We start from the raw sequence: 22244 nt of genomic DNA on the forward strand, positions 1-22244 counted from the left end.
GATTGCTGGCCTCAAGTCTTCTTTGCTGCTGTAGCTTCTCAAGGTTCCTGTGGCCTCCTGTGCTCAGCACCTGGACTGTGCATCCTGCCTAGCTCACAGGGACCCATACTGTGGATGGTGTGTGCTCCTTGGGAGGTCAGTGCCCCCCCACCATCCCCACCCCACCCCCAGCCTCCCGCCCGCAATGCTCCTAGTCTCTTGCCCTGTCTCCAGGGTTCCCTGTCCTTGGCCCTTGACTCTCCACCTTTGACCCTTGGATGTGCCAATCCCATCTTCCACCCTGACTTGCCAGGCATGTCATGGCCCCTTTTAGGGTCTTGCCCATGTCCCTAGGATTGTAGGTGTCCCTGCCCCGTGAACTGCCAGTGGCCCCATGAGGGTCACAGGTGGACACTGGTCCTTCTCATCCAGGTGCAGTCGCCGTTCCGAGTGCTCTCGGGGCCGGGGGTCAGAGCGGTGGCTGTGGAGTTTCCAGCCTGAGCTGGGATGTCTGCGCGTGGTAGCCTTGAGTCCTGCCAACATCAGCCGTGAGGAGAGGAGGGAGGTGAAGACCAGAGCAGGCGGGGCCCTGTTACTAACCCGGGCTGGGGGATGGGTGCTTGTGACCCCTGGGGGCTGGTGGCCGCAGGTGCCTGCCCACACCGGGCGCCTGTACATGGAGCCTGATCTGCTGCCTGGGGGCTCCAACGGTGTCCCGGCCTCTCTTGGCAGGTTTTCTTGTCGGTACCTGACCTGCCCCCTCTGTGGCCGGGGGAGTCTTATTCCTGCCACTTCGGGGAATCCCAGAGTCCTGCCCTGCTGACCAATTCTGGGGTGATGTGCCCCTCCCCGGACCCGAGCGAGGCCCCAGAGCTGCCAAGAGGAGCCGGTGGGTGAGAGAAGGAGCCCCGCTGTCTTCCCATCTTGCTCCAAGGGGTGTGATGGGGATGAGGTGTGAATGCAGGCAAAACACCCTGAGGCGATGCCTTTCTCTGCGTCCTCCGTCTGCTCCTGGGTCCCCTCAAGTCCCTCTTTCCTACCCTGTGGACTGTGTTCCCGATCCTGGGTGCCCCTTTGGAGTGCTGATCCCAAACCTGGTGTGGTCTCGGGGTCTGGGTACCCCTCGCCCGCCCTCAGCCCAGCCGTTCCCCTCTCCGCAGACCACGTGTCTGTGAGCATGGAGCTCAGGTTTGGCGCCGTCGTGATCGCCGAGGCTGCCCTCTCCTTCTACGACTGCGTGGCCATCACCTTGCTCCGCCCGTCGGCACCGTGAGTCCCTCACCCCGACCCCCAGCCTCCCCCCAACCCCAGGCCGCCCTGTGGCGCCCCCGCACCCCCATGGCTGTGCTCTGTTCAGGTGCCAGGCCTGCGTGAGCAGCCACTGGGGGTGTAACTGGTGTGTCTGGCAGCACCTCTGCACGCACAAGGCCTCATGTGATGCCGGGCCCATGGTGGTCGGCAGACAGGTGAGCCCATCGCCTTGCTGGGTGCGGGGGTGGGGGTGGGGCGGGGCATGGGGGTCCCCGTCGTGAGGGTTTCTGTGTGTCTGCCTGCCCCAGGTGCTCCGTTACGAGCACCTGAGCGGCTGTGTGGTGCTCCCCAGAGGATGGCTGTCAGCATCCCACCCGTTTCGGGAGAGGCCGTTAGCGGCTGAGAGGCAGGAGAGGTCTGGGCCTTGCGCCCCACCTCGGCACAGACACCCCCAGAGCCTGCCCCCGCCCCCTCCCATCCCCTCTGGAGAATTAATGGGCTGTTTTTGTCTCTCTTCTCCTTGGTCTCCTTTCCTCTTAACACACCCTTTGCCTGCCTGCCGCCTGCTTCCATGCCTGCCTGCTGAGTGGCCCTTCCTGTCCCTTCCTGTCCCACTCTGCCTCCCCCTCCAGAGCCCACTTCTCTCCCCGGCCCCTCCTGCCCGAGATGCACCCACCTCCTTCTCCTTCCCACCCACAGCCCCCCAGGCCATGGTCACCCCTGCCCCTGACACCTTGCCTGTGGACACTCCTTCTGTAGCCTCCGATGTCCTCCCCGGGGCCAGGCCTTTCCCACTCAGCCCCTGGGGGCCATGGGCAGGAACCGGCCCCACCCCTGCCTCGGCTCCCACGGAGTCGCCTCTCCCCGGGGACCCTCCTCCTGCCCCCCCAAGCCCCCAGAGCACGCCTGGACCCACCGTGCCCGCTCCCTCAGCCTTAGGACCCCTGGCCACCCCCGAGGACCTACCGGCCTCGCACCCACCACCCTCCGAGGCAGCGGCCCTGCCCCCCGCCCTCGCGGAGCCTGGCCCCAAGGCCCTCCCGTCGACGGGCCCCCGGGACCACCTCCCCGGCTCTGCCCCCGCCACCACTTTCCCAGGGGCCGCTGGCTCCACGAAGCCCGCTCTGGACTGGCTCATGAGAGAAGGCGGCGAGGTGCCCGAGGCGGACGAGTGGATGGGGGGTGATACGCCCGCCTTCTCCACTTCCAGCCTCCTCTCAGGTGATGGAGACTCTGCTGAGCACGAGGGCCCTCCCGCCCCCCTCATCCTCCCGTCCAGCCTTGACTACCAGTACGACTCCCCTGGGCTCTGGGAGCTGGTGAGACCTGGCCCGGGAAGGAGGCCTCAGGGGAGAGCATGGGGCCCACCTTGTGATTCTGCCCGCAAGGGATGGGGCGGAGGGTGGGGTCCGCCGCCTCGCGCTGGCCCGGGCTCCCCGGGGTTCTGCCTGGGGAGGGGGCGCTGTGACGGCGGGTGGGCGCCATAGACCGCCTTGCTCCTGGGGCCGCAGGAGGAAGCGACCTGGGGGGCAGCCTCCTGCCCTTGTGTGGAGAGCGTGCAGGGCTCCAGCCTGCTGCCGGTCCACGTGCAGCGAGAAGTGCGACTGCTGGGCCGGAACCTCCGCCTCTTCCAGGTGCGTGTGGCCCGTGTGCGGGTGTCGCCCTGGCCTCCTCTGTGTGTGTGTGTGTGTGTGTGTGTGTGTGTGTGTTGCTCCGTCGTGTCCGACTCTTTGCAACCCTGTGGACTACATCCCTCCACCCTCTGTCCGTGGAATTTCCCAGGCAAGAATACGGGAGTGGGTTGTCATTTCATCCTCCAGGGGATCTTCCCCACCCAGGGATCGAACCCAGGCCTACGCTGTTGCATTCAGATCCCTTTTTTATTTTGGAACGGTTTACTGCGCAGAGAGGCAGGGCTCAGTCCTTCCTGGCTGCCGCTTTCCTCATGGTGGCTGGACATTGCTCAGCCCCTCTCTTCATCGAAGCACGGATGCATGTCCCCACCCTTTTCTTGATCAACTTGAGGGCCCGCTTGTCCTTGGAGACTGTGAGCAGCTCCCTGGCCCGCCGCTCATAGGGGGCGAAGCCGCACACCTCCCGGGCTGTGTCCTGCGTGAACTGGGTGTGTTTGTTGAGGCGCGTGCGGCGGCAGCAGCGTGCCTTGGCTTGCTCATGTCCTTGGCCGCCTGTGGCCCTTGCTGAGGCCCACGACCACGGGGTAGCGCAGAGCCATGGCTGTTGTCCTTCATTGGCTGCCGTGGCGGGAGTGCAGGCAGATTCTTTACCGTCTGAGCCGCCAGAGAAGGAAGCAGTGGCCGCCTTGGCTGTCGGCGAGCTGAACACCAGTCCCAGGGAGGAGGGGGAGGCGTGACCTCAAGTCTCGATCCCAGCCCAGGGACTGTGCTGGGGGCCCTGCGGGGCTCACCAGGCCCAGCTCCTGAGGCTGCCCCCGCCACCGTGTCCTCTGCCCCCAGGACAGCCCAGGAGACCACGAGTGTGTGATGGAGCTGGAGGGCCGGGAGGTGGTGGTGGAGGCCCGGGTTGAGTGTGAGCCGCCTCCAGACACCCGCTGCCACGTCACGTGCCAGCCGCGCCAGGTGCACACCCCGAGTCCTGGGTGGGCAAGGGCACGCCGGCCAGAGGCCGGCCGCTGAGCTCACTGGCTGCGCCGCGCTCACCCCAGCCCACTCTGACCACGTGACCCCAAGGGAGTCCTGGTACCCCAGCTCTGCCCTCTGACCCTGTGCCCCAGGGGATCCTGTACCCCGCCTCTGACGTCCGCCTTCGTGTTCCCACAAAAGGAACACACACTTTGGTCCTTTCTCTGGCCACCCTCCCCTCCGGCCCGGCGGCTCCCCTAACCCCGGGCTCTGACCCCACTCCCATTTCTGCAGTTCAGCTACGAGGCTTTGCAGCCAGAGCTCCGCGTGGGGCTGTTCCTGCGCCGGGCCGGCCGTCTGCGCGTGGACAGCTTGGACGGGCTGCACGGTGAGGCACCTGGGGCTGCGGGGACCGGCTGGAGGCAGCAGGGCTGTTCCCGGCCAGCCTGTCACTCTCGTCTCTCCACCCTGCAGTGGTGCTTTATGACTGTGCCGTGGGCCACGAGGACTGCAGCCGCTGCCAAACCGCCCTGCCCCAGTACGGCTGTGTGTGGTGCAAGGGGGAGCGTCCCCAGTGCATGGCCCGGGAGGCCTGTGGCAAGGCCGAGGCTGTGGTCACCCAGTGCCCAGCACCCGTCATCCACTCGGTGAGTTGAAATGCCGGCGCATCCCTTTGAGGGGGTGGGGCTGCAGTGGGTCCAGGGGGCAGAAAGGTGGGAGAGGCTGGGACTATCTCTCCAGGCTGCCAGGGGTCACCAGGTGCGTGGAGGTGACCAGTCCCTGTCCTGGAACAGGTGGAGCCACTGACTGGGCCTGTAGACGGCGGCACCCGGGTCACCATCAGGGGCTCCAACCTGGGCCAGCACGTGCTGGACGTGCAGGACACGGTCAGAGTGGCTGGAGTGCCCTGTGCTGTGGACGCCCAGGAGTACGAGGTGTCGAGCAGGTGAGCGGGCTGCACCAAGAGGTGCAGGGGGCACCCCATGGGCGCCACGGCTGGCTTTCTGGCTGAGCGCCGTCTGCCTGCAGCGCGTCTGCCCTCCCCGCTCCCCACTTCCCTTGGCTGTGCTCACAGCGTCTCGGGGCTGGGGTTGCTGTGGAGGCCTTGGCTTGGCGCACAAACCTGCAGCCTCCTGGCCTGCAGCCCAGTCCCTGCCCAGAGCTGACAGGCGGCTCTGCTTCCCGGCTCAGCCTCGGTGTTCTTAGCTGGCTTTCCAAGTGACTATGGACATAGCTGTGGCAGCAGGCACCTCAGATCCCAGACAGCTGTGCTCCGGGGCTGACCGTCCCGCCCTCTGGCTCTTCTTCCCCAAGCACTGCCCCGGGCGGGCTCCTCAGTGGGAAGGTTGACTTGTGACACATCTGCTGAGTGCCAGGCTCCAGGACTCCTGCCACCTTCCCGGAGCTTGTGGCTTACAGGCTGGTAGTTACAGGGTCCCAGAGGTACCCAGAACAAGGCCAAGGAGACCTCTCTAAGCCGCAGGTCCCCAACCCGCCGGATGTCAGGGTTTCCTAGCGAGTGGGTCCAAAACCCCCAGGGCGCATCCTCAGACCACCTCCCCCACTTCCTGCAGAGGTCTGCATCTGTAGGCCCCGTGGTCTAATTTTCAACAAGACTTTCCTAAAGCCTGTCCTTGCCACCGGAACGTACTAAATGTACCATGACTAACAGCTTGGGGTGACTGTTAATGATCCTAGAACCACGAGACTAAAGTCGTTTCTGAACTGTTGTACAAAGTGATCAAAATGCATTCCAGCCTCTCCTGGGGAGTTCACACTTCAGTTGTTCTGTTCCCTGGGGGTGTTTGCAGTGACCGTGATGATGTCAGAGTCCAGCCACTGCAGGCTTCACATTCTGGAGAGTAATTGGGCCCAATTACTTCTGTTTCCTGGCTGAGAACTTACATTTCTTAGATTGTTCACTTTCCCTTCATGTCCAACCCCAGACCTGACTAGAGGCATTCGGAAGTTTTTTAGGGGAGAGTCAAGTTTATATCACCTTGGTGTTTTTTTTTTTTTTTTTTAATATATGTATATATATATATACACACATATTACAGACTTCCCTAGTGGCTCAAATGGTAAAGAATCTGCCTGCAATGCTGGAACTGTGGGTTCGATCCCTGGGTTGGGACGATCCCCTGGAGGAGGATCATGGCAACCCACTCCAGTGTTCTTGCCTAGAGAATTCCATGGTCAGAGGAGCCTGGTGGGCTACCGTCCATGGGGTTGCAAAGAGTTGGACATGACTGAGTGGCTAACACTCCCACACACACACACTTATTTAGCTGTGTTGGGAATCTTCCATTGTGGTTCATGGACTCGTGGACTCTCTAGTTGTGGTGTGCAGGCTCAGAAGTTGCATTGCCCGAGTTTAGTTGCTCTGAGACCTGTGAGATCTCATTTCCCCAACCAGGAAGTGAACCGGCATCCCCTCTGTTGCAAGGCAGATTCTTTACCACTCGACCACCAGCAAAGTCCCAAGGTATCACCACCTTGTAACTGATGCTGTGCCCCACGGTGAAGGTCGCCAGTCAGGCCCGCTCAACTCTCAGCTCACCCCTGCCCCCAGCATTACAGGGTCCCTTGGTAAATCTGTGCCCCACGGAGAGAGAAATTCTCCTCAGGGGGGCCTGGGGTTGGACTTGAAGGATCAAACCACGAATATTAATTCTCAGATGGCAGATTCTCCTGGCAAGCTGTTCAGGAATTTGTTCCAAAGCAGGAGAAGAATCTGTCAGTATCGGGAGCAGGGGGACCACCTGATGTAGTGGTGCAGGGAGAGGGCGGCCGGGTCGGTTTGAGGGGTCCTCAGTGTGGCCCAGCACCTCAGCTTGCCCTGTGCCCACAGCCTCGTGTGTATCACCGGGGCCAGCAGGGAGGAGGTGGCAGGCGCCGTGACGGTGGAGGTATCAGGAAGAGGACGCGGCGTCTCAGAGCACGACTTTGCCTACCAGGTGCCCGGCTGCCCAGTCCCCACCCACTCGCTGCTGACAGGCCACCCCCTCATGTGGCTCCTCCCTGCCGCCTGGTTCACCTTCCTGGGGCGCCCCACCCCAGGGCCTTCTGGTCCGGCTCCCTCTGCCTCCCTGTTTCTGGTCTCAGCCTGACTGTCTCTCCCTTTCCCCTTCCCACAGGACCCCAAGGTGCAATCCGTCTTCCCGGCCCGAGGGCCCAGAGCTGGGGGCACCAGCCTCACCCTGCACGGCTCCAAGCTTCTGACCGGGCGGCTGGAGGACATCCGAGTGGTGGTGGGCGACCAGCCTTGTCACCTGTGAGGGCCGGTTCCTCATCCTGCAGCCGTCCTTGTGCCCCGGGGAGAAGATGGAGGGGGTGGCCTGCTGGGGAGAGGAGAAAGGGGGACGGGGGCTGAGTCAGGAGGCAGCCAGCCCCTCCTGATGCGGGCTTGCTGGGGGGGCAGGGGGTGGTGGTGTGCCGTCTCCAGAGTCACCCATGGAGACGGCAGTCAGCTCCGAAGGGGAGTGAGCTGAGGCCCAAGCGGGTCTGTCCTGCAATCCCCCGCCCCACTCCGGTGCCCGCTTTGGCCCAGCCTGCTTACCCCTGCTCCCTCCCTTCCCCAGGCTGCTGGAGCAGCAGCCCGAGCAGCTGCGATGCGAGACCAGCCCACACCCCATGCCTGCCACGCTCCCCGTGGCTGTGTGGTTTGGGGCCGCCGAGCGGAGGCTGCAGCACAGCCAGTTCGAATACACGTCGGACCCCAATGTCACGTCTGCCAGTCCCACCAAGAGCTTCCTCAGGTGCTGGGCCAAGGGCACAGCTGCGTAGCCTGTGGCAGCGAGGTCGTTGCAGCTCCCGTCCTCGGGGCTTTGCAGGGCTCTAGTAGGGGCTTCATCTCCCCTGGTGCTGGTGGGGAGAGGGGTCATGGGGCTTTGGGTGTGTTCTTCAGTCGCTCAGCTGTGTCGGACTCTCTGTGACCCTATGGACTGCAGCACACCAGGCTTCCCTGTCCTTCGCCATCTCTCAGAGCTTGCTCGAACTCATGTCCCCTGAGTTGGTGGTGCCATCCAACCATCTGGTCCTTGGTCAGCCCCTTCTTTGGGTTTGGGTTGGGGCTGACCTAACATTGGGGCCTGGGCTGCTCCCGAGGTTCACATGAGCCACGAGTGGTTCCTGGGCTGTGTTTTCAGCGGAGGCCGTGAGATCCGGGTCTGTGGCCAGAATTTAGATGTGGTACAGACACCAAGAATCCGCGTGACCGTGGCCACAAGAGCATCAGGGCTGGGCCCGGGGCTTGAGCGGAGGCGCCGAGTGGTCCCAGAGACAGCGTGCTCCCCCAGCGTCTCCTGTGGCGGCCTTCATGTAAGACCCCCATGGGCGTCTCCCACCTGCACCGGACTCGCCATCACCCAGCTCAGTCCTGGATGGCCGTGGGGGGCGGGCACCAGTGGAGGCTGTGGTCCCCCTTTGCTGGCCCCCCTCGCGTGTGCCCTCAGCCATCTCTCCCCATCCTTCCTCCCTCTGCCCTAGTTTGAGGAGCCTTGCCACGTGAACTCCTCCCAGCTCATCACATGCCGCACGCCGGCCCTCCCAGGCCTGCCCGACGAGCCCTGGGTCCGTGTGGAATTTATCCTTGACAACCTGGTCTTTGACTTTGCGACCCTGAACCCCACGCCCTTCTCCTATGAGGCCGACCCCACCCTGCAGCCCCTCAACCCCGAGGACCCCAGCGCACCGTTCCGGCACAAGCCTGGGAGTGTGCTGTCTGTGGAGGTACTGCTTCAGATGGGACTGGGTGGGGCCCCGAGACCCTTCATTTTGCTGGGCGGTACTGCTGTGTGTGGCCGAGACGGCACAACCGCAGAGCAGGGGCCGGGGCGCGGACCCGGCGGCCGCTGAGGGGGCTGGAGGTGGGGTGCCTGGATTGACACACCTGGCCGGGGCTTGGGTCCCGTGGCCTGGGTCCCGACATGCTCGGTGGCAGGTGTCTGAATGACAGTATGTAAATGGCTTGGCACACGCTGTGGCGGCCAGGTACATAGCAGGTGCCTGGGCTGATTGCCATTTGGCAGCCTGTCTCGAGCGGACAGATACTTGGTGCGTGCTCTGACACATGCAGTAGGTGGGGACCCTGAAAGGCCATAGGTCGACAGCCCATCACTGCCCACCCAGTGAGCCAGCAGGGGCTCTGCTTCTTTAGGTCCCTGGGCAAGATTTGGGCCCAACTTTATGTTCTCCAGACTGTTTAAATGTGTGTGTTTTTTTTTTTTCGGTTGTGCTGGGTCTTCGTTGCTTCCTGGGATTTCTCTAGTTGCAGCAACTCTAGTTGGAGTGCGTGGGCTTCTCATTGAGGTAGCTTCTCTTGTTGCAGAGCACGGACTCTGGGTCTCATGGGCTCAGAAGTTGTGGCACATGGGCTTAGTTGCTCCACGGCATGTGGAATCTTTCCAGACCAGGGATTGAACTCATGTCCCCTGCATTGACAGGTGGATTCCTCTTTTTTTTTTCCCCCCACAGATCATTGCATCCTTTTTAAAAACATTATTTATATTTATTTATTTTTCAAAAATATTTATGAATTTATTTGACTGCACCTGGTCTTAGTTGCAGCATGGCAGGATCTTCAGTCTTTGTTGTAGCATTCAGATTCTTTAGTTGTGACATGTGAATCTTAGTTGTGGCATGTGGGATCTAGTTCCCTGATCAGGGATAAAACCCGGGCCCCTGGCATTGGGAGCACGAAATCTCAGTCACTGGACCATCAAGGAAGTCCCTATATTTATTTTTGATTGTGCTGGGTCTTCTTTTTTTTTTTTAAGGCATCCCATGAATGATATTTTATTTTAATTTATTTATATTAGAGGAGGCTAATTACTTTACAATATTGTAGTGGTTTTTGCCATACACTGATGTGAATCAGTCATGGATTTACATGTGTTCCCCATCCTGAACCCCCCTCCCACCTCCCTCCCCATCCCATCCCTCTGGGTCTTCCCAGTGCACCAACCCTGAGCACTTGTCTCATGCATCAAACTGGACTGGTGATCTGTTTCACAGTTGATAATATACATGTTCCAATGCTGTTCTCTCAGATCATCCCACCCTTGCCTTCTCCCACAGAGTCCAAAAGTCTGTTCTATACATCTGTGTCTCTTTTTCTGTCTTGCATATAGGGTTATCGTTACCATCTTTCTAAATTCCATATATATGCATTAGTATACTGTATTGGTGTTTTCTTTCTGGCTTACTTCACTCTGTATTATGGGCTCCAGTTTCATCCACCTCATTAGAACTGATTCAAATGTATTCTTTTTAATGGCTGAGTAATATTCTATTGTGTATATGTACCATAGCTTTTTTGTCTGTTCATCTGCTGATGGGCATCTAGGTTGCTTCCATGTCCTGGCCATTGTAAACAGTGCTGCAATGAATATTGGGGTGCACGTGTCTCTTTCAGTTCTGGTTTCCTGGTGTGTATGCCCAGGAGTGGGGTTGCTGGGTCATATGGCAGTTCTATTTCCAGTTTTTAAAGGAATCTCCACACTGTTCTCCATAGCGGCTGTACTAGTTTGCATTCCCACCAGCAGTGTAAGAGGGTTCCCTTTTCTCCACACCCTCTCCAGCATTTATTGCTTGTAGACTTTTGGATAGCAGCCATCCTGACTGGCGTGTAATGGTACCTCATTGTGGTTTTGATTTGCATTTCTCTAATAATGAGTGATGTTGAGCATCTTTTCATGTGTTTGTTAGCCATCTGTATGTCTTTGGAGAAATGTCTGTTTAGTTCTTTGGCCCATTTTTTGATTGGGTCGTTTATTTTTCTGGAATTGAGCTGCAGGAGTTGCTTGTATATTTTTGAGATTAATCCTTTGTCTGTTGCTTCGTTTGCTATTATTTTCTCCCAATCTGAGGGCTATCTTTTCACCTTGCTTATAGTTTCCTTTGTTGTGCAAAAGCTTTTAAGTTTCATTAGGTCCCATTTGTTTTATTTTTGCTTTTATTTCCAATATTCTGGGAGGTGGGTCATAGAAAATCTTGCTGTGATTTATGTTAGAGAGTGTTTTGCCTATGTTTTCCTCTAGGAGTTTTATAGTTTCTGGTCTTACATTTAGATCTTTAATCCATTTTGAGTTTATTTTTGTGTATGGTGTTAGAAAGTGTTCTAGTTTCATTCTTTTACAAGTGGTTTACCAGTTTTCTGTGCTGGGTCTTTATTTTGCGCAGGCTCCCCCCAGTTGCAGATAGTGGGGGCCACTCTTTGTGGTTGCGGGGCTCAGGCCTCTCATCACAAGCTCCCCCCATGCCTGTTGCATAGCACATGGGTCCCTGTTGATGGCACGTGGGCCCCAGGGTTTCGGTAGTTGTGGTCCATGGGCTTTAGTTGCTCTGCTGCATGTGGAATCTTCCTGGACCAGGAATTAAATCCATGTCTTCTGCATTAGCAGGCAGGTTCCCATCCTCTGGATCACCAGGGAAGTCCTATTCTCCAGATTTTAGCTCTGGAAAAGTTTAAGACTTTTCCAGGAAGAGGAAGGCTAGGGAGGGGCAGAAAAGGTCAGGAGGCAGCTTAGAAAACATCATGGGGTTATCACCCCATGTGCAGGGCAAGAAGCGCCAAGACACCGTGAACCCTGCTCCTACGGGTGGGTCTCGGGACCGTCCTTCCCGCGTTCGGGGAGATAGGATCTGAGTGACCATCAGCTCCTCCCTTTAGGGAAGAGTTCTGAGTGATCGATCGGTGACCCCTTGTTCCAGGGGGAGAATCTGGACCTCGCGATGTCCAAGGAGGAGGTGGTGGCCATGATTGGGGACGGCCTGTGCGTGGTGAAGACGCTGACCCGGCACCACCTGTACTGCGAACCCCCCATGGAGCAGCCCCTCCCCCGGCACCATGCCCTCTGGGAGGCGCCTGACGCCTTGCCCGAGTTCACGGTCAGTGGGCAAAGCGCTGGGCTGGGGCGGGCCCTGGGCATGCGCTGAACTCGTGCTCACAGGGCGCTCCCCTTGCAGGTGCAGATGGGGAACCTTCGTTTCTCCCTGGGCCACGTGCAGTATGATGGCGAGAGCCCCGTGGCTTTTCCCATGGCAGCCCAGGTGGGCTTGGGGGTGGGCACCTCTCTCCTGGCTCTGGGTGTCATCATCATTGTCCTTATGTACAGGTGAGTATAGCCAGGTGTGGCTGGGCTGGGCAGGTAGCAGGGTGGTTGGATTGGGAAGGGGCACACTAGACCCCTTTCTAGGCAAACCCCTTTCTAGACCCCTCCTAGGGGTCTAGGAGGTGGCAAACGCCTCCTAGAAAGGGCAGGAGACTATTCTGGGCTTTGTGGGCCAGGCGGTCTCAGCAGCAGTGGCTCAGCTCTGCCATTCCAGCCTGGCAGCAGCTACAGACAGTCTACAAACACACGAGCGTGGCTGTGTTCCAACACATCTTTATTTACAAAAGCCGGCCAGGGGGCCAGATTTGGCCCTGTTACAGTTTACTGGTCCCTGGGTTCGGCTGGGTCATGGGTGGGAGTGACTTGCCTGGGATGGGACAGGCTGAATCATTCCAACTAGACCCTGGCTTGCTGGGCATGGCTGGGTTAGACTGGGGTGGGCCCGGGCCTGGTGGGGCCCTGCAAGGGCTCGGGCCGCCGCTGGCCTTCCCTGCCTTGACCTTGGCGCCGAGCAGGAGGAAGAGCAAGCAGGCCCTAAGGGACTATAAGAAAGTGCAGATCCAACTGGAGAACCTGGAGAGCAGCGTGCGGGACCGCTGCAAGAAGGAGTTCACAGGTGAGGCTGCCGGGGCCCCGCGCCCCAGGGCTCCGCGCCCCGCCTGCTCCCGTCTCCTCCCGTCTCCTGGGATCTGCGCCCACACCTGCCTCTTCTGCTCCACAGACCTGATGACCGAGATGACCGACCTCACCAGTGACCTTCTGGGCAGCGGCATCCCCTTCCTCGACTACAAGGTGTATGCCGAGAGGGTCTTCTTCCCTGGGCACCAGGAGTCGCCCTTGCATCGGGACCTGGGCGTGCCTGAGAGCAGGCGCCCCACCGTGGAGCAGGGGCTGGGGCAGCTGTCCAACCTGCTCAACAGCAAGCTCTTCTTGACCAAGGTGCCAGCCCCTCTGGCCCCTCCGTCCTGACCCTCCAGGGGTGGGGAGGGAGCCCCCAAGCCCTCCGGTCCCGCCCCTTCTCAGTCCCTCCGTTTCTGAATCTGCCCTCCCTGCCCACCCATTGTCCCCTCTCCCTGGTGCCAGTTCATCCATACCCTGGAGAGCCAGCGCACTTTCTCGGCCCGGGACCGCGCCTACGTGGCGTCTCTGCTCACTGTGGCGCTGCATGGAAAGCTGGAGTATTTCACCGACATCCTGCGCACCCTGCTCAGTGACCTGGTGGCCCAGTATGTGGCCAAGAACCCCAAGCTGATGCTGCGCAGGTCCGTGTGTCCACCAGCAGCCAAGGGGCCGGGTGGCTGGGGACAGCGGGAGCCACGACCTGAGTCAGGCCCTCTGGGTCTGGGGTCTGCCCAATAGACAACCCTGGGCCTCCTCTCCCACCTGCTGACTGCCTTCCCCTCCTCCTTGTCATCCCAGGACAGAGACTGTAGTGGAGAAGCTGCTCACCAATTGGATGTCCATCTGCCTCTATACTTTCGTGAGGGTGAGCAAGGCAGAGGCGGACGGGAGTCCCCTCCAGGGAGGGTCAGGACTCTGACCCTCATGCCCCTGCCCAGCCCATCCCAAGTCACCTTTAGCCTTCTGTGGCCTGCATCCTGTCCCTCCCCAGTGCTTGTCATCCGCCCCGGGAGCCCTAACTGCCTGCTGCTTCCCCAGGACGCAGTAGGGGAGCCTTTGTACATGCTTTTCCGTGGAATTAAGCATCAAGTGGACAAAGGGCCAGTAGACAGTGTGACCGGCAAAGCCAAATACACCCTAAATGACAACCGCCTGCTCCGAGAGGATGTGGAGTACCGGCCCCTGGTGAGAGAGTGTGGGGGGGGTGTGTGTGTACATGCACGCGCGTACGCATGCGTGCCTGCTGGTGAGTCAGTCTCCCGTGAGGGTGAGCAGGGCGACCACATGTGATTGTCTGCATCTGATTGGAGCCAGCCTAACTTCCGGCTGGCTACAGGATAGAGGCTTGAGGGCCAGACCTTGAAGATTCGGGGCTCAGAGGTTCCCCAGGGTTGGAACGGAGTCAGGGTACCCACAGCCAGGGTCTCGGGAGCCGCCAGCCCAGGTCCTTGCTGTGTCGGGGCCTGAGTGTCTGCCCGGCCCATGTCTCAGGCAGGGGTGCGGTTGAGCCCATCAGGCTGGGAGTCACCCTGGCAGCCCTGCCCATCCTTTCCCTCTGGGTTTGCTTTCCCCTCCGTGCCCTGTGTGGAGTTGCTTTGGGGAAAATCCCGTTCAGACTCCACCTCCTACCTGCTCCTCTGGCCAGCTGGCAGGGACTCCACTTCTTACGCAGGTTTTCCTAGGTTTTCTTAGGTTCCTCGGCCTGACCGGCTGAGCCGAGGAGCCTGGGGATCCGAGTGCAGAGGGACTGGTGCTGTCCCATTTTTTTTCTGCCATTCACGCAACAGACACTAATGTACTGGGTGCAGGGTGGAGGGTGCTGCTGTCTGTGGGGAGGCAGGCAGGTGAAGAGACACGAGTGGGTGACTGTGTGGTGCCTGGCGGTCAGAGGCAGTGGCTTCCTCACGGATTGTCCCCGTCCTTGGCCTTGACATCTTGGTCGTCCTGTGTGCCGTGAGCCCTGACTGCTCCCACATGTCATGCACAGACCTTGAATGCGCTGTTGGCTGTGGGGCATGGAGCAGGAGAAGCCCAGGGCGTGCCCGTGAAGGTCCTGGACTGTGACACCATCTCCCAGGCCAAGGAGAAAATGCTGGATCAGCTTTATAAAGGAGTGCCCCTTGCCCAGCGGCCAGATCCCCGCACCCTGGATGTCGGTGAGGGTGGAGGGGAAGGGTGGTCTGGGTACCCCCCGGCTAGGGCTGGCCCTAGGTCTGCTCTGCAGGGTCATTTTATTGCCGGGGCAGGGGTGGGAGGGTGGCTCTGCAGCATCTCTGCAGGGATGACCTATTGCCTGGTGAGGGGCCCCTGTTTCTGCTCTGCCGAGAAGCTGGGTGAGGTTGCTCCTCACAGAGGGGCCAGTGCCTCTCAGAAGAGGGGACAGCGTCTGCTACAGGGAGGGTGTTGTGAAAGCCCTGGACCGAGCCTGCCTTGTCCCTGCAGAGTGGCGGTCTGGGGTGGCCGGGCATCTCATTCTTTCCGACGAGGACGTGACCTCTGAGATCCAGGGTCTGTGGAGGCGCCTGAACACTTTGCAGCATTACAAGGTGGGAGGGGCGGGAGCTGAGTGGGGGTGGGGGGCGCAGAGGGGCGGGCTGGCGGCGGGGTCACCAACTGTGGTCAGCAGGTCCCTGACGGAGCAACTGTGGCCCTGGTACCCTGTCTCACCAAGCACGTCCTCCGGGAAAGCCAGGATTACGTGCCAGGAGAGAGTGAGTACCCATCCCCCTGCCCCGCCTCCCCGCATCACAGTCCTCTGCCCTTGGTTTGTCCGGTGTCCAGTAATGGGAGGAGGTCCTCTGGGTCTCAGGGTGGGCTTCCCTTCCACCCGATGGGGGGCTGGTGCCCCCAGACTGCTGGGTGTTGGCAGGACCCCGGGGGCCTAGGGCAGGGGGCACAGACAAGGGGTGACAAGCTGTAAGGTCTTGGCACAGGGACCCCAATGCTGGAGGATGTGGACGAGGGGGGCATCCGGCCCTGGCACCTGGTGAAGCCCAGCGAGGAGCCGGAGCCGCCCAGGCCTCGGAGGGGCAGCCTCCGGGGCGGGGAGCGGGAGCGGGCCAAGGCCATCCCGGAGATCTACCTGACACGCCTGCTGTCCATGAAGGTGGCACTCAGGGCGCGGACGGGACCGGCAGTGGGATGGGGGTGGACTGTGCGGGGCTCACGTGGTGTCACCGGGCGGCTGAGGCCGGGCCGGGCCGAGGTCCCTGCTGACTGCACCTCCTGTGGTCCCCCCACCCGCCCCATAGGGGACCCTGCAGAAGTTCGTGGATGACCTGTTCCAGGTGATTCTCAGCACCAGCCGCCCGGTACCGCTCGCCATAAAGTACTTCTTTGACCTGCTGGACGAGCAGGCCCAGCAGCACGGCATCTTGGACCAGGACACCGTCCACATCTGGAAGACCAACAGGTGGGGGCGGGGCGGGCCGGGCCGGGTGGGCCTGCTCAGGGTGGGGTCCCCCCCTGCCTCCCGGCATGCTGCTCATCGGCCACCCTCCCATTCCCCCCCGCCCCACCCCTTGCAGCTTGCCCCTGAGGTTCTGGATCAACATAATCAAAAACCCGCAGTTTGTCTTCGACGTGCAGACATCCGACAACATGGACGCAGTGCTCCTGGTCATCGCCCAGACCTTCATGGACGCCTGCACCCTGGCTGACCACAAGCTGGGCCGGGTGAGCCGGTCGGGGTGGACTGGGAGGGCGTGGGGGTGGGGTGGGGCGGCCTGGCCGGGGATGGACCATGCTGTACGCGCTCGCAGATTCTGGGCTTTCTGGAGGATGTCAGGGAGGAGGATATGGGAGGCCTTTGACCCCGGCTCCAGGCCAGGCTTTGTCCCTGGGCTCCCTGGGAGGTGGCCATTCCTCAGCCTTGTGATGTAGTGAGGGCCGGGGCCACGTGTGCCGATTCACAAGGTCAAGACAAGGCAGCAGGTGCTGGTGAGTGTGGCAGGAAGCCGGGGCCACTTGGCGAGGGTCACCCTGAGGGTGAGGGGGAGCCACTGAGGGCCTGGGGACAGGGGTGGGGGGTCAGACCTGAGAGTTAGGCGGAGCCTCCTGGTAGTCGCCAGTGGACGGACTGGAGCTGGCGTCCAGCAGAAGCTGTGCTGTCCCTGGGACGAGCAGTGGCTGCGTTCAAACTGGAACGAGAGGGTTACGGGGTGGGCAGGAGCTGTGGGTTGAATGTGGGGGATGAGGAAGAAGGAGGGGTACCTTCTGACCCCTGGGCCTCTGGCTGTCGTGAGCTCAGACTTGGAGGAGGGGCCACCAGGCGGTTTCTAGGCGGAGACGTGGATTGTGTAATCGCGAGCATCTCCAGGCTGCCTGGGGTGCTGGATTCCAAGGGCAGCGGAGGAGGTTTCCACCAGCCAGGGCAGTACAAGGGGGAGAGTCCGGGGAGGGCCAGGCGAGCAGGGGTGTGCGGATAGGGGAGCCGGGAAGCACGGAGTGGGAGGTGACCACGGCTGCCTGGGGCCACAAAGGGTGCAGGCAAGTTGTCACAGTTGTCAGAACCCAAAGAGTCCATGACTGATACAGGGTCCCCACTGGGACTGCACAGGTACCCAGCGGGGAGGACCCTCGTGGCTCCTCAGCCTGTGATTGGACTCTGCTTAGCCTGGTCCCCTGGGCCGCAGTTGGCCTGGGACCTCTTGAGAGATCTGTCTCTAGCCCTGAATGAAGAAATGAGATGGAAGGCTCCAATCCGTAGAGCTGGCTGTTGGGAGCCATTTTTTGGTCTGTGAGCTCTCATCACTCTGACCACGATGAGCTGAGACCTACAGGGCCACACCGGGACCCAGGGGTCCCCTCCAGGAGGTGTCCTCTCTGGTGTCCGGGTTCTGATGTCTGATCTTCACACAGCCCCCGCTTCCTGGCAGTACTGCAGGCGCTTCCTGGGTGAGTCAGGAATAGTGCAAACCAGTATGCCAAGTGGCCCCCCGCGGAGAGCGGCTGAGATGCAGGCGTCTGGTCTCAGGCCCTGGCTCTCAGCGGGCAGTGCAGTCTTGACCCGCCCTCCCTGCAGCTGTAGGATGAGGCAGCAGGTCCCGAGAACGGAAGTGTGCTGTCCGCAGCCCCCGGGACAGAACTGGGACTGGAGCCCAGTGCAGTGGTAGAGGATGTGTCTGGTCTTGTTAGATTGTGAGCCCTGGTCAGAGAGAGACCTGCTTCAAATCCCAGCTCAGCCATGCATGAGTGAGATGGTCTGGGGCAATATAATTAAATTTCCGGGTTAGTTTCCTGAGTTTTAAAATGAGTCCGTGGAGAATGGACAGCACATGGAGAAGCAGTGTTAGGGCTCCACGCGACTTGCCGGTTCCGCCGGGTCTGGGTGGGGGCACGTGGAGCTGAGATGACCTTGGAGAGAGAGGGGGAGAAGCTCAAGGTGATGATGGCAGAGGTGGGACATCAGGGGAGGGGTGACGGAAGGAAGGAGCTGGGGTGACCAACTGTCCAGCTTGCCTGGGCTGGAGGAGGTTTCCTGTGATTCAGGACTTAGTTTTCGTTTAATTTGTGTTCATTTTATTTATTTATTTTCGGCTGTGCTGGGTCTTCGTTGCCATGGCTTCTCTTGTTGTGGAGCACGGGCTTAGTTGCTCGGAGGCACGTGGGATCTTCCCAGGTCAGGGATGGAACCCGTGTCTCCTGCATTAGCAGGCAGAGTCCTTACCACTGAACTTAATTAAGTTCCCTTAATTAAGGCGGGGAACTTAATTTTAAAACTGAAGCAGTGCTGGGAACAGTGGGACAGCTGGTCACCCTAACAGGGCTCTCATCCTTTGCTTTCGCTGCTCGCCTGCTGGCACCCAGGACTCCCCCATCAACAAACTTCTGTATGCTCGCGATATTCCCCGGTACAAACGGATGGTGGAAAGGTACAGGGGAGAGTTGGGTCTGGAAGATAACCAGTGAGTGGATGGGTGGGTGTTTACAGCGGAGGCCCCCTGGGTGGGCCTGGTCGGGTGAGGAAGGGTTTGTTTCCCTAGTGACTTCTGGACCGGTAATCTCTGGTAGGTACTACGCAGACATCAGACAGACCATCCCCGCCAGTGATCAAGAAATGAACTCCATCCTGGCTGAGCTGTCTCGGGTACGGCCCTCCTTCTGCTTCTTGGGTTGAGTACAGGCCTTCTACCCCAAGGGGCCTGCCTGCTTCACACTGCTCCCTTGCAGGGAAGTCCTGGGGCCTCCAAAGAGTGTTCCCGCTGCCTCTGTAAAATACCAGGGCTCCCAGCATCTCATCAGAGAGCGGCAGGGTCTTGTCCCAGCAGCTACCACCTGACTGGACCCAGCTGGGTGTTAAGATGTCTGCAGCCCTCAGGGTCTGTGGACCACGGTTCCCAGGCAGTGAGGAGGCGGGGATCGAACCTCAGGACCGTCTGGCCCAGCCTGTCCACATCCTACTGCTCTGCTTCCTGGGCAGCGTAGATGTGCCCCCACCTACTCCTAAAAGAGCCCCCAAACATGTACTCTGGGGAATTTATAAAGGATGTGAAATCTGAAACCAAGATGATGAAGATCACAACCACAGTAACTACAGTTGGGGGTGTTGCTGTGGGTGGGGTGCTTCGATTCCCTCTCACTGTACTCATAGAAGAGCTCTGCAAGTTAGGAGACATCGACTCCATCGTCCTGAAGAGGAGGCTGAGGCTCTGCGAGGTCCCCAGGGAGGGCCCCGGGTGTGACCTCAGGACAGACTCGAGTGGGGTCGGAGCAGAGCGGGGCTGGGTCACAGCTGTGAGCAGCGTCCATCCTGCTGGGCTCTGCGGTCCCCTGGGTGCAGAGGGTCCCAGCTGGAGCCTGGAGGGAAAGAGACGCAGGGCCCCAGTGGAGACCCCTGGGCCTGGTGGAACTGCAGAGCCGGGGTCTTTCCACCAAGGAGGCCTTTTTTGGTTCTATCCTGTGCCCAGCTGACCCTGGCATCCCCTCATCAAGAGAGGGGCTCTGCTTCCCCGATACCAGGCTCTGTTCCTTCCTCTACCTCCTGACCCCCTTTTCCCCACTCCCTGTCCCTGAGGTTCTGCGCCTCCTCCAGGGGCCGGCAGCACTGCTGAGCCCTAAAACCTCTTGTCTCTCCTCCTCCTAGAACTACTCCGGAGACCTGGGGGCTCGAGTGGCCCTGCATGAGCTGTACAAGTATATCAACAAATACTATGACCAGGTGAGCAGAACCTGGGCGTGGGTGACTGGCTCTGTGGCTCACGTGTGGGGCCTCCGTGTCTCCCCCAGGCACAGAGCAGTGGGCTCGGGCAGTGTTTGTTCTTCCCATGTGCTTCCTGGTATTGGCCTGACTCTTACCTGCTACCACCCTCCGCATCCAGGCCCCTTGGCAGGGCTCCTGGGCCTGGTGGCGGGGGTGGCTGGGGGTCTACCAGGGCCTGGAGATGGTGTGCAGGACGTGCTGGGGTGGGACACACTGCAGCCACGTCAGCCCCAACCCTGCACTGGCTCAGTCCCTCTCCCCGACTCCCCCATGAATATAAAGGGAATTCACATACCCTGCAGGATTGAAAAATCCAACTGATGGACCACTCACTCAGTTCACGATTCCCTGCTGACTCAGACAGTAAAGAATCTGCCTGCAATGCAGGAGACCTGGGTTTGATCCCTGGGTGGGGAAGATCACTTGGAGAAGGGGATGGCTATCTGCTCCAGCATTCTTGCCTGCAGAATCCCACGGACAGAGGAGCATGGCGGGCTACAGTCCATGGGGTCGGAAAGTGTGGGACACAACAGAGAGACTAAAACTGATTGACTTGTACCCACTCAGACCCCTACGTGAGGCCTCACGTGGACATGTGCTGTGTAGGCCACCTCTGTGGGCGTGGGCCTGGCTGGGCTGCAGGTGCAGGCAGAGAAGAGGGTCCAGACGTAGGGTCTGGGGCAGGTGAGGGCACGATGGAGCCAGTGAGGGGGCTTTAGGGGGGATTCTGGGCTAGGCCTCGCTGCTATTGAGAGATGAGGATCCTGCCTTCTGGCCCAGGCCTGGAGTGGAGACAGGCAGTGAGCAAAGGTGTGGTGTGCAAGTGTGACTTCCAGGGCTGCGGCCTTGTGGGGGGAGACGGGCCTGTGTCACAACTCCCCCTCCATGGAGGCGTGGCCAGCAAGCCCTCCTGTCCCTGCACCCCCCACCCCACCCCATCTGTGTTTGGTCAGTAGCTGTCTCCCCTCCAACGAGCCCCACGACACCAGGGATCGTATCTGTTGTCACCACCGCGTCTCTGCTCCTTGCCCTACACCTGGCACGTGGGAACTCAGATTTGCTTGTTGGCTGGTGGATGGGGAGCCAGGATGGGTGGAGCTGGGCTTCCAGGGGCCTTGTTGGGGAGAAGACCAGCATGGTGGGCGAGGCTGGCCTCCACTGAGCACGATTTTACCAGGGGAGGTGATGCGCCTCAGCCCTGAGTGCTCAGCCCTGAGTCAGGCACTGCATTGCCCACCTCGGGAATCCTTAAAACCCTGCAGCCATGCTTCTGTCATTTTCCCTTCCCTCCCTCCAGTCGGGCCCCGAGGAAGTGAGTGAGGCAGCGCCCAGGGTTTCTCAGGTCCCTGCCCTCAACTGCAGCAGCAGCTGAGGAGGCCGCCTCCCCCTGTCGAGCTGGTCTCTGCATTTCAGATCATCACTGCCCTGGAGGAGGACGGCACGGCCCAGAAGATGCAGCTGGGCTATCGGCTCCAGCAGATCGCGGCGGCCGTGGAAAACAAGGTCACGGATCTGTAGGCTCTGCGAGAGCGCGGACCAGCAGCGCCCCAGCCCCGCCTGGACAGCCCCGGGACCGCGCGGGAGAGACCGCCTTCTTAGATCCCGTAGTGCCTGAGCAGCAGAGTTAGTGGAAGGTGCCTCCCGGGCTCCTGGTGGCTCTGGCCCGGGCCCCGCTGGACTCACCTCGCAGGCTGGGGGCCTTGAGGCTGGCAGCGTGGTGCCCGCTCGGCCGCCCGCGCCCGGCGACCCTGTGGGCTGTGGCCTGTGTGACGTCAGTCTGCAGGGAGTCGGGGACTCAGGGCTTCCAGGGCCGGGCCGGAAGGGCCTCCAGCCCCTGGAGAGACTGGACTGTTGAGAGCGCTGGCCTCCGTCCCAGGGAGATCCAGAGAGAGAGGAGGAGAGGCCCCACTTCCCGTCCCGCCCTCCCGCTCCATCAGCCCTGACCTCGTCAGCCGCCTCTGGCCTTGCTGCTGCCACGTTCCTGGGTCCGAGAGACGAAAGCCTTTCGAGCCCACGCCGACTCACCCCTCAGCAGGGCTGGCTGCCTCAGGGCCACCCTGCCACCGAGGCCGCCAGGAGTGAGCGTTGTCTGCTGCAGGGGGGGCCTGCAGGAGAATGGGGGCCCCACTCACCCGGTTCTTCATTAAAGGATAACACACTGTCTGGTGTCTGAGATGTGGGCTCGGTCCAGCCTCCCTTTGTTGGACGGTGGCGCCCGTGCCTGGCAGGAGCCAGGGGGAGGTGGGGTCTGCAGCCTCCGGCCCCGTGGAAGGCTCTGGACTGCAGGGCGGGCTGGGCTTTCCTTGACTCCTGGGTTGGGCTGGCTGGGGTCAAAGCTGCTGTGAAAGAAGTGAGATCCCACCCAGGATGGGCCTGGGGGGGCCTGAAGCCCCAGGTGGAGGGGTCTGTGGGCTCTTGACGCAGACCTGCCTCGTCTGCAGTCTGCGTGTTCACACTTCTCCTTGCCTGTTGGTTTGT

The 22244-nt window shown here is 60.5% G+C and overlaps 1 protein-coding gene and 1 long non-coding RNA gene across 7 annotated transcripts in view; one reads left to right on the forward strand and one right to left on the reverse strand.

Moving 5' to 3' along the window:
• The window catches only part of PLXNB1 (plexin B1), a 29902-nt gene extending 7975 nt beyond the window's left edge, over positions 1 to 21927 (forward strand). For 5 of the 6 annotated variants that reach the window (XM_020915947.2, XM_070456130.1, XM_070456128.1 and 2 more), the window contains exons 6-38: positions 35 to 135; positions 412 to 544; positions 712 to 868; positions 1140 to 1248; positions 1337 to 1445; positions 1863 to 2549; positions 2742 to 2864; positions 3705 to 3827; positions 4125 to 4218; positions 4305 to 4477; positions 4625 to 4776; positions 6682 to 6787; positions 6968 to 7104; positions 7412 to 7588; positions 7979 to 8150; positions 8319 to 8561; positions 11544 to 11720; positions 11799 to 11947; positions 12460 to 12560; positions 12666 to 12883; positions 13028 to 13206; positions 13364 to 13430; positions 13604 to 13750; positions 14553 to 14721; positions 15008 to 15111; positions 15192 to 15276; positions 15487 to 15671; positions 15817 to 15977; positions 16093 to 16240; positions 18374 to 18438; positions 18578 to 18653; positions 19650 to 19724; positions 21180 to 21927. In XM_020915947.2, the coding sequence (XP_020771606.2) occupies positions 35 to 135; positions 412 to 544; positions 712 to 868; positions 1140 to 1248; positions 1337 to 1445; positions 1863 to 2549; positions 2742 to 2864; positions 3705 to 3827; positions 4125 to 4218; positions 4305 to 4477; positions 4625 to 4776; positions 6682 to 6787; positions 6968 to 7104; positions 7412 to 7588; positions 7979 to 8150; positions 8319 to 8561; positions 11544 to 11720; positions 11799 to 11947; positions 12460 to 12560; positions 12666 to 12883; positions 13028 to 13206; positions 13364 to 13430; positions 13604 to 13750; positions 14553 to 14721; positions 15008 to 15111; positions 15192 to 15276; positions 15487 to 15671; positions 15817 to 15977; positions 16093 to 16240; positions 18374 to 18438; positions 18578 to 18653; positions 19650 to 19724; positions 21180 to 21284 (5007 nt within the window). In that variant the 3' untranslated portion in view covers positions 21285 to 21927. The remainder of the gene's footprint in view (positions 1 to 34; positions 136 to 411; positions 545 to 711; positions 869 to 1139; positions 1249 to 1336; positions 1446 to 1862; positions 2550 to 2741; positions 2865 to 3704; positions 3828 to 4124; positions 4219 to 4304; positions 4478 to 4624; positions 4777 to 6681; positions 6788 to 6967; positions 7105 to 7411; positions 7589 to 7978; positions 8151 to 8318; positions 8562 to 11543; positions 11721 to 11798; positions 11948 to 12459; positions 12561 to 12665; positions 12884 to 13027; positions 13207 to 13363; positions 13431 to 13603; positions 13751 to 14552; positions 14722 to 15007; positions 15112 to 15191; positions 15277 to 15486; positions 15672 to 15816; positions 15978 to 16092; positions 16241 to 18373; positions 18439 to 18577; positions 18654 to 19649; positions 19725 to 21179) is intronic. The other variant, XM_070456132.1, reaches the window with a different exon arrangement.
• On the reverse strand, positions 15555 to 18376 carry LOC139031282 (uncharacterized). The gene is made up of 2 exons (XR_011483766.1): positions 16778 to 18376; positions 15555 to 16704 (listed from the first exon to the last, which is right to left on the reverse strand). It is a non-coding gene; the product is annotated as an uncharacterized lncRNA (long non-coding RNA).
• Positions 21928 to 22244: the final 317 nt, after the last annotated feature.

Source organism: Odocoileus virginianus, chromosome 26 (genome assembly GCF_023699985.2).
Source record: "Odocoileus virginianus isolate 20LAN1187 ecotype Illinois chromosome 26, Ovbor_1.2, whole genome shotgun sequence".
NCBI lineage: Eukaryota > Metazoa > Chordata > Mammalia > Artiodactyla > Cervidae > Odocoileus > Odocoileus virginianus.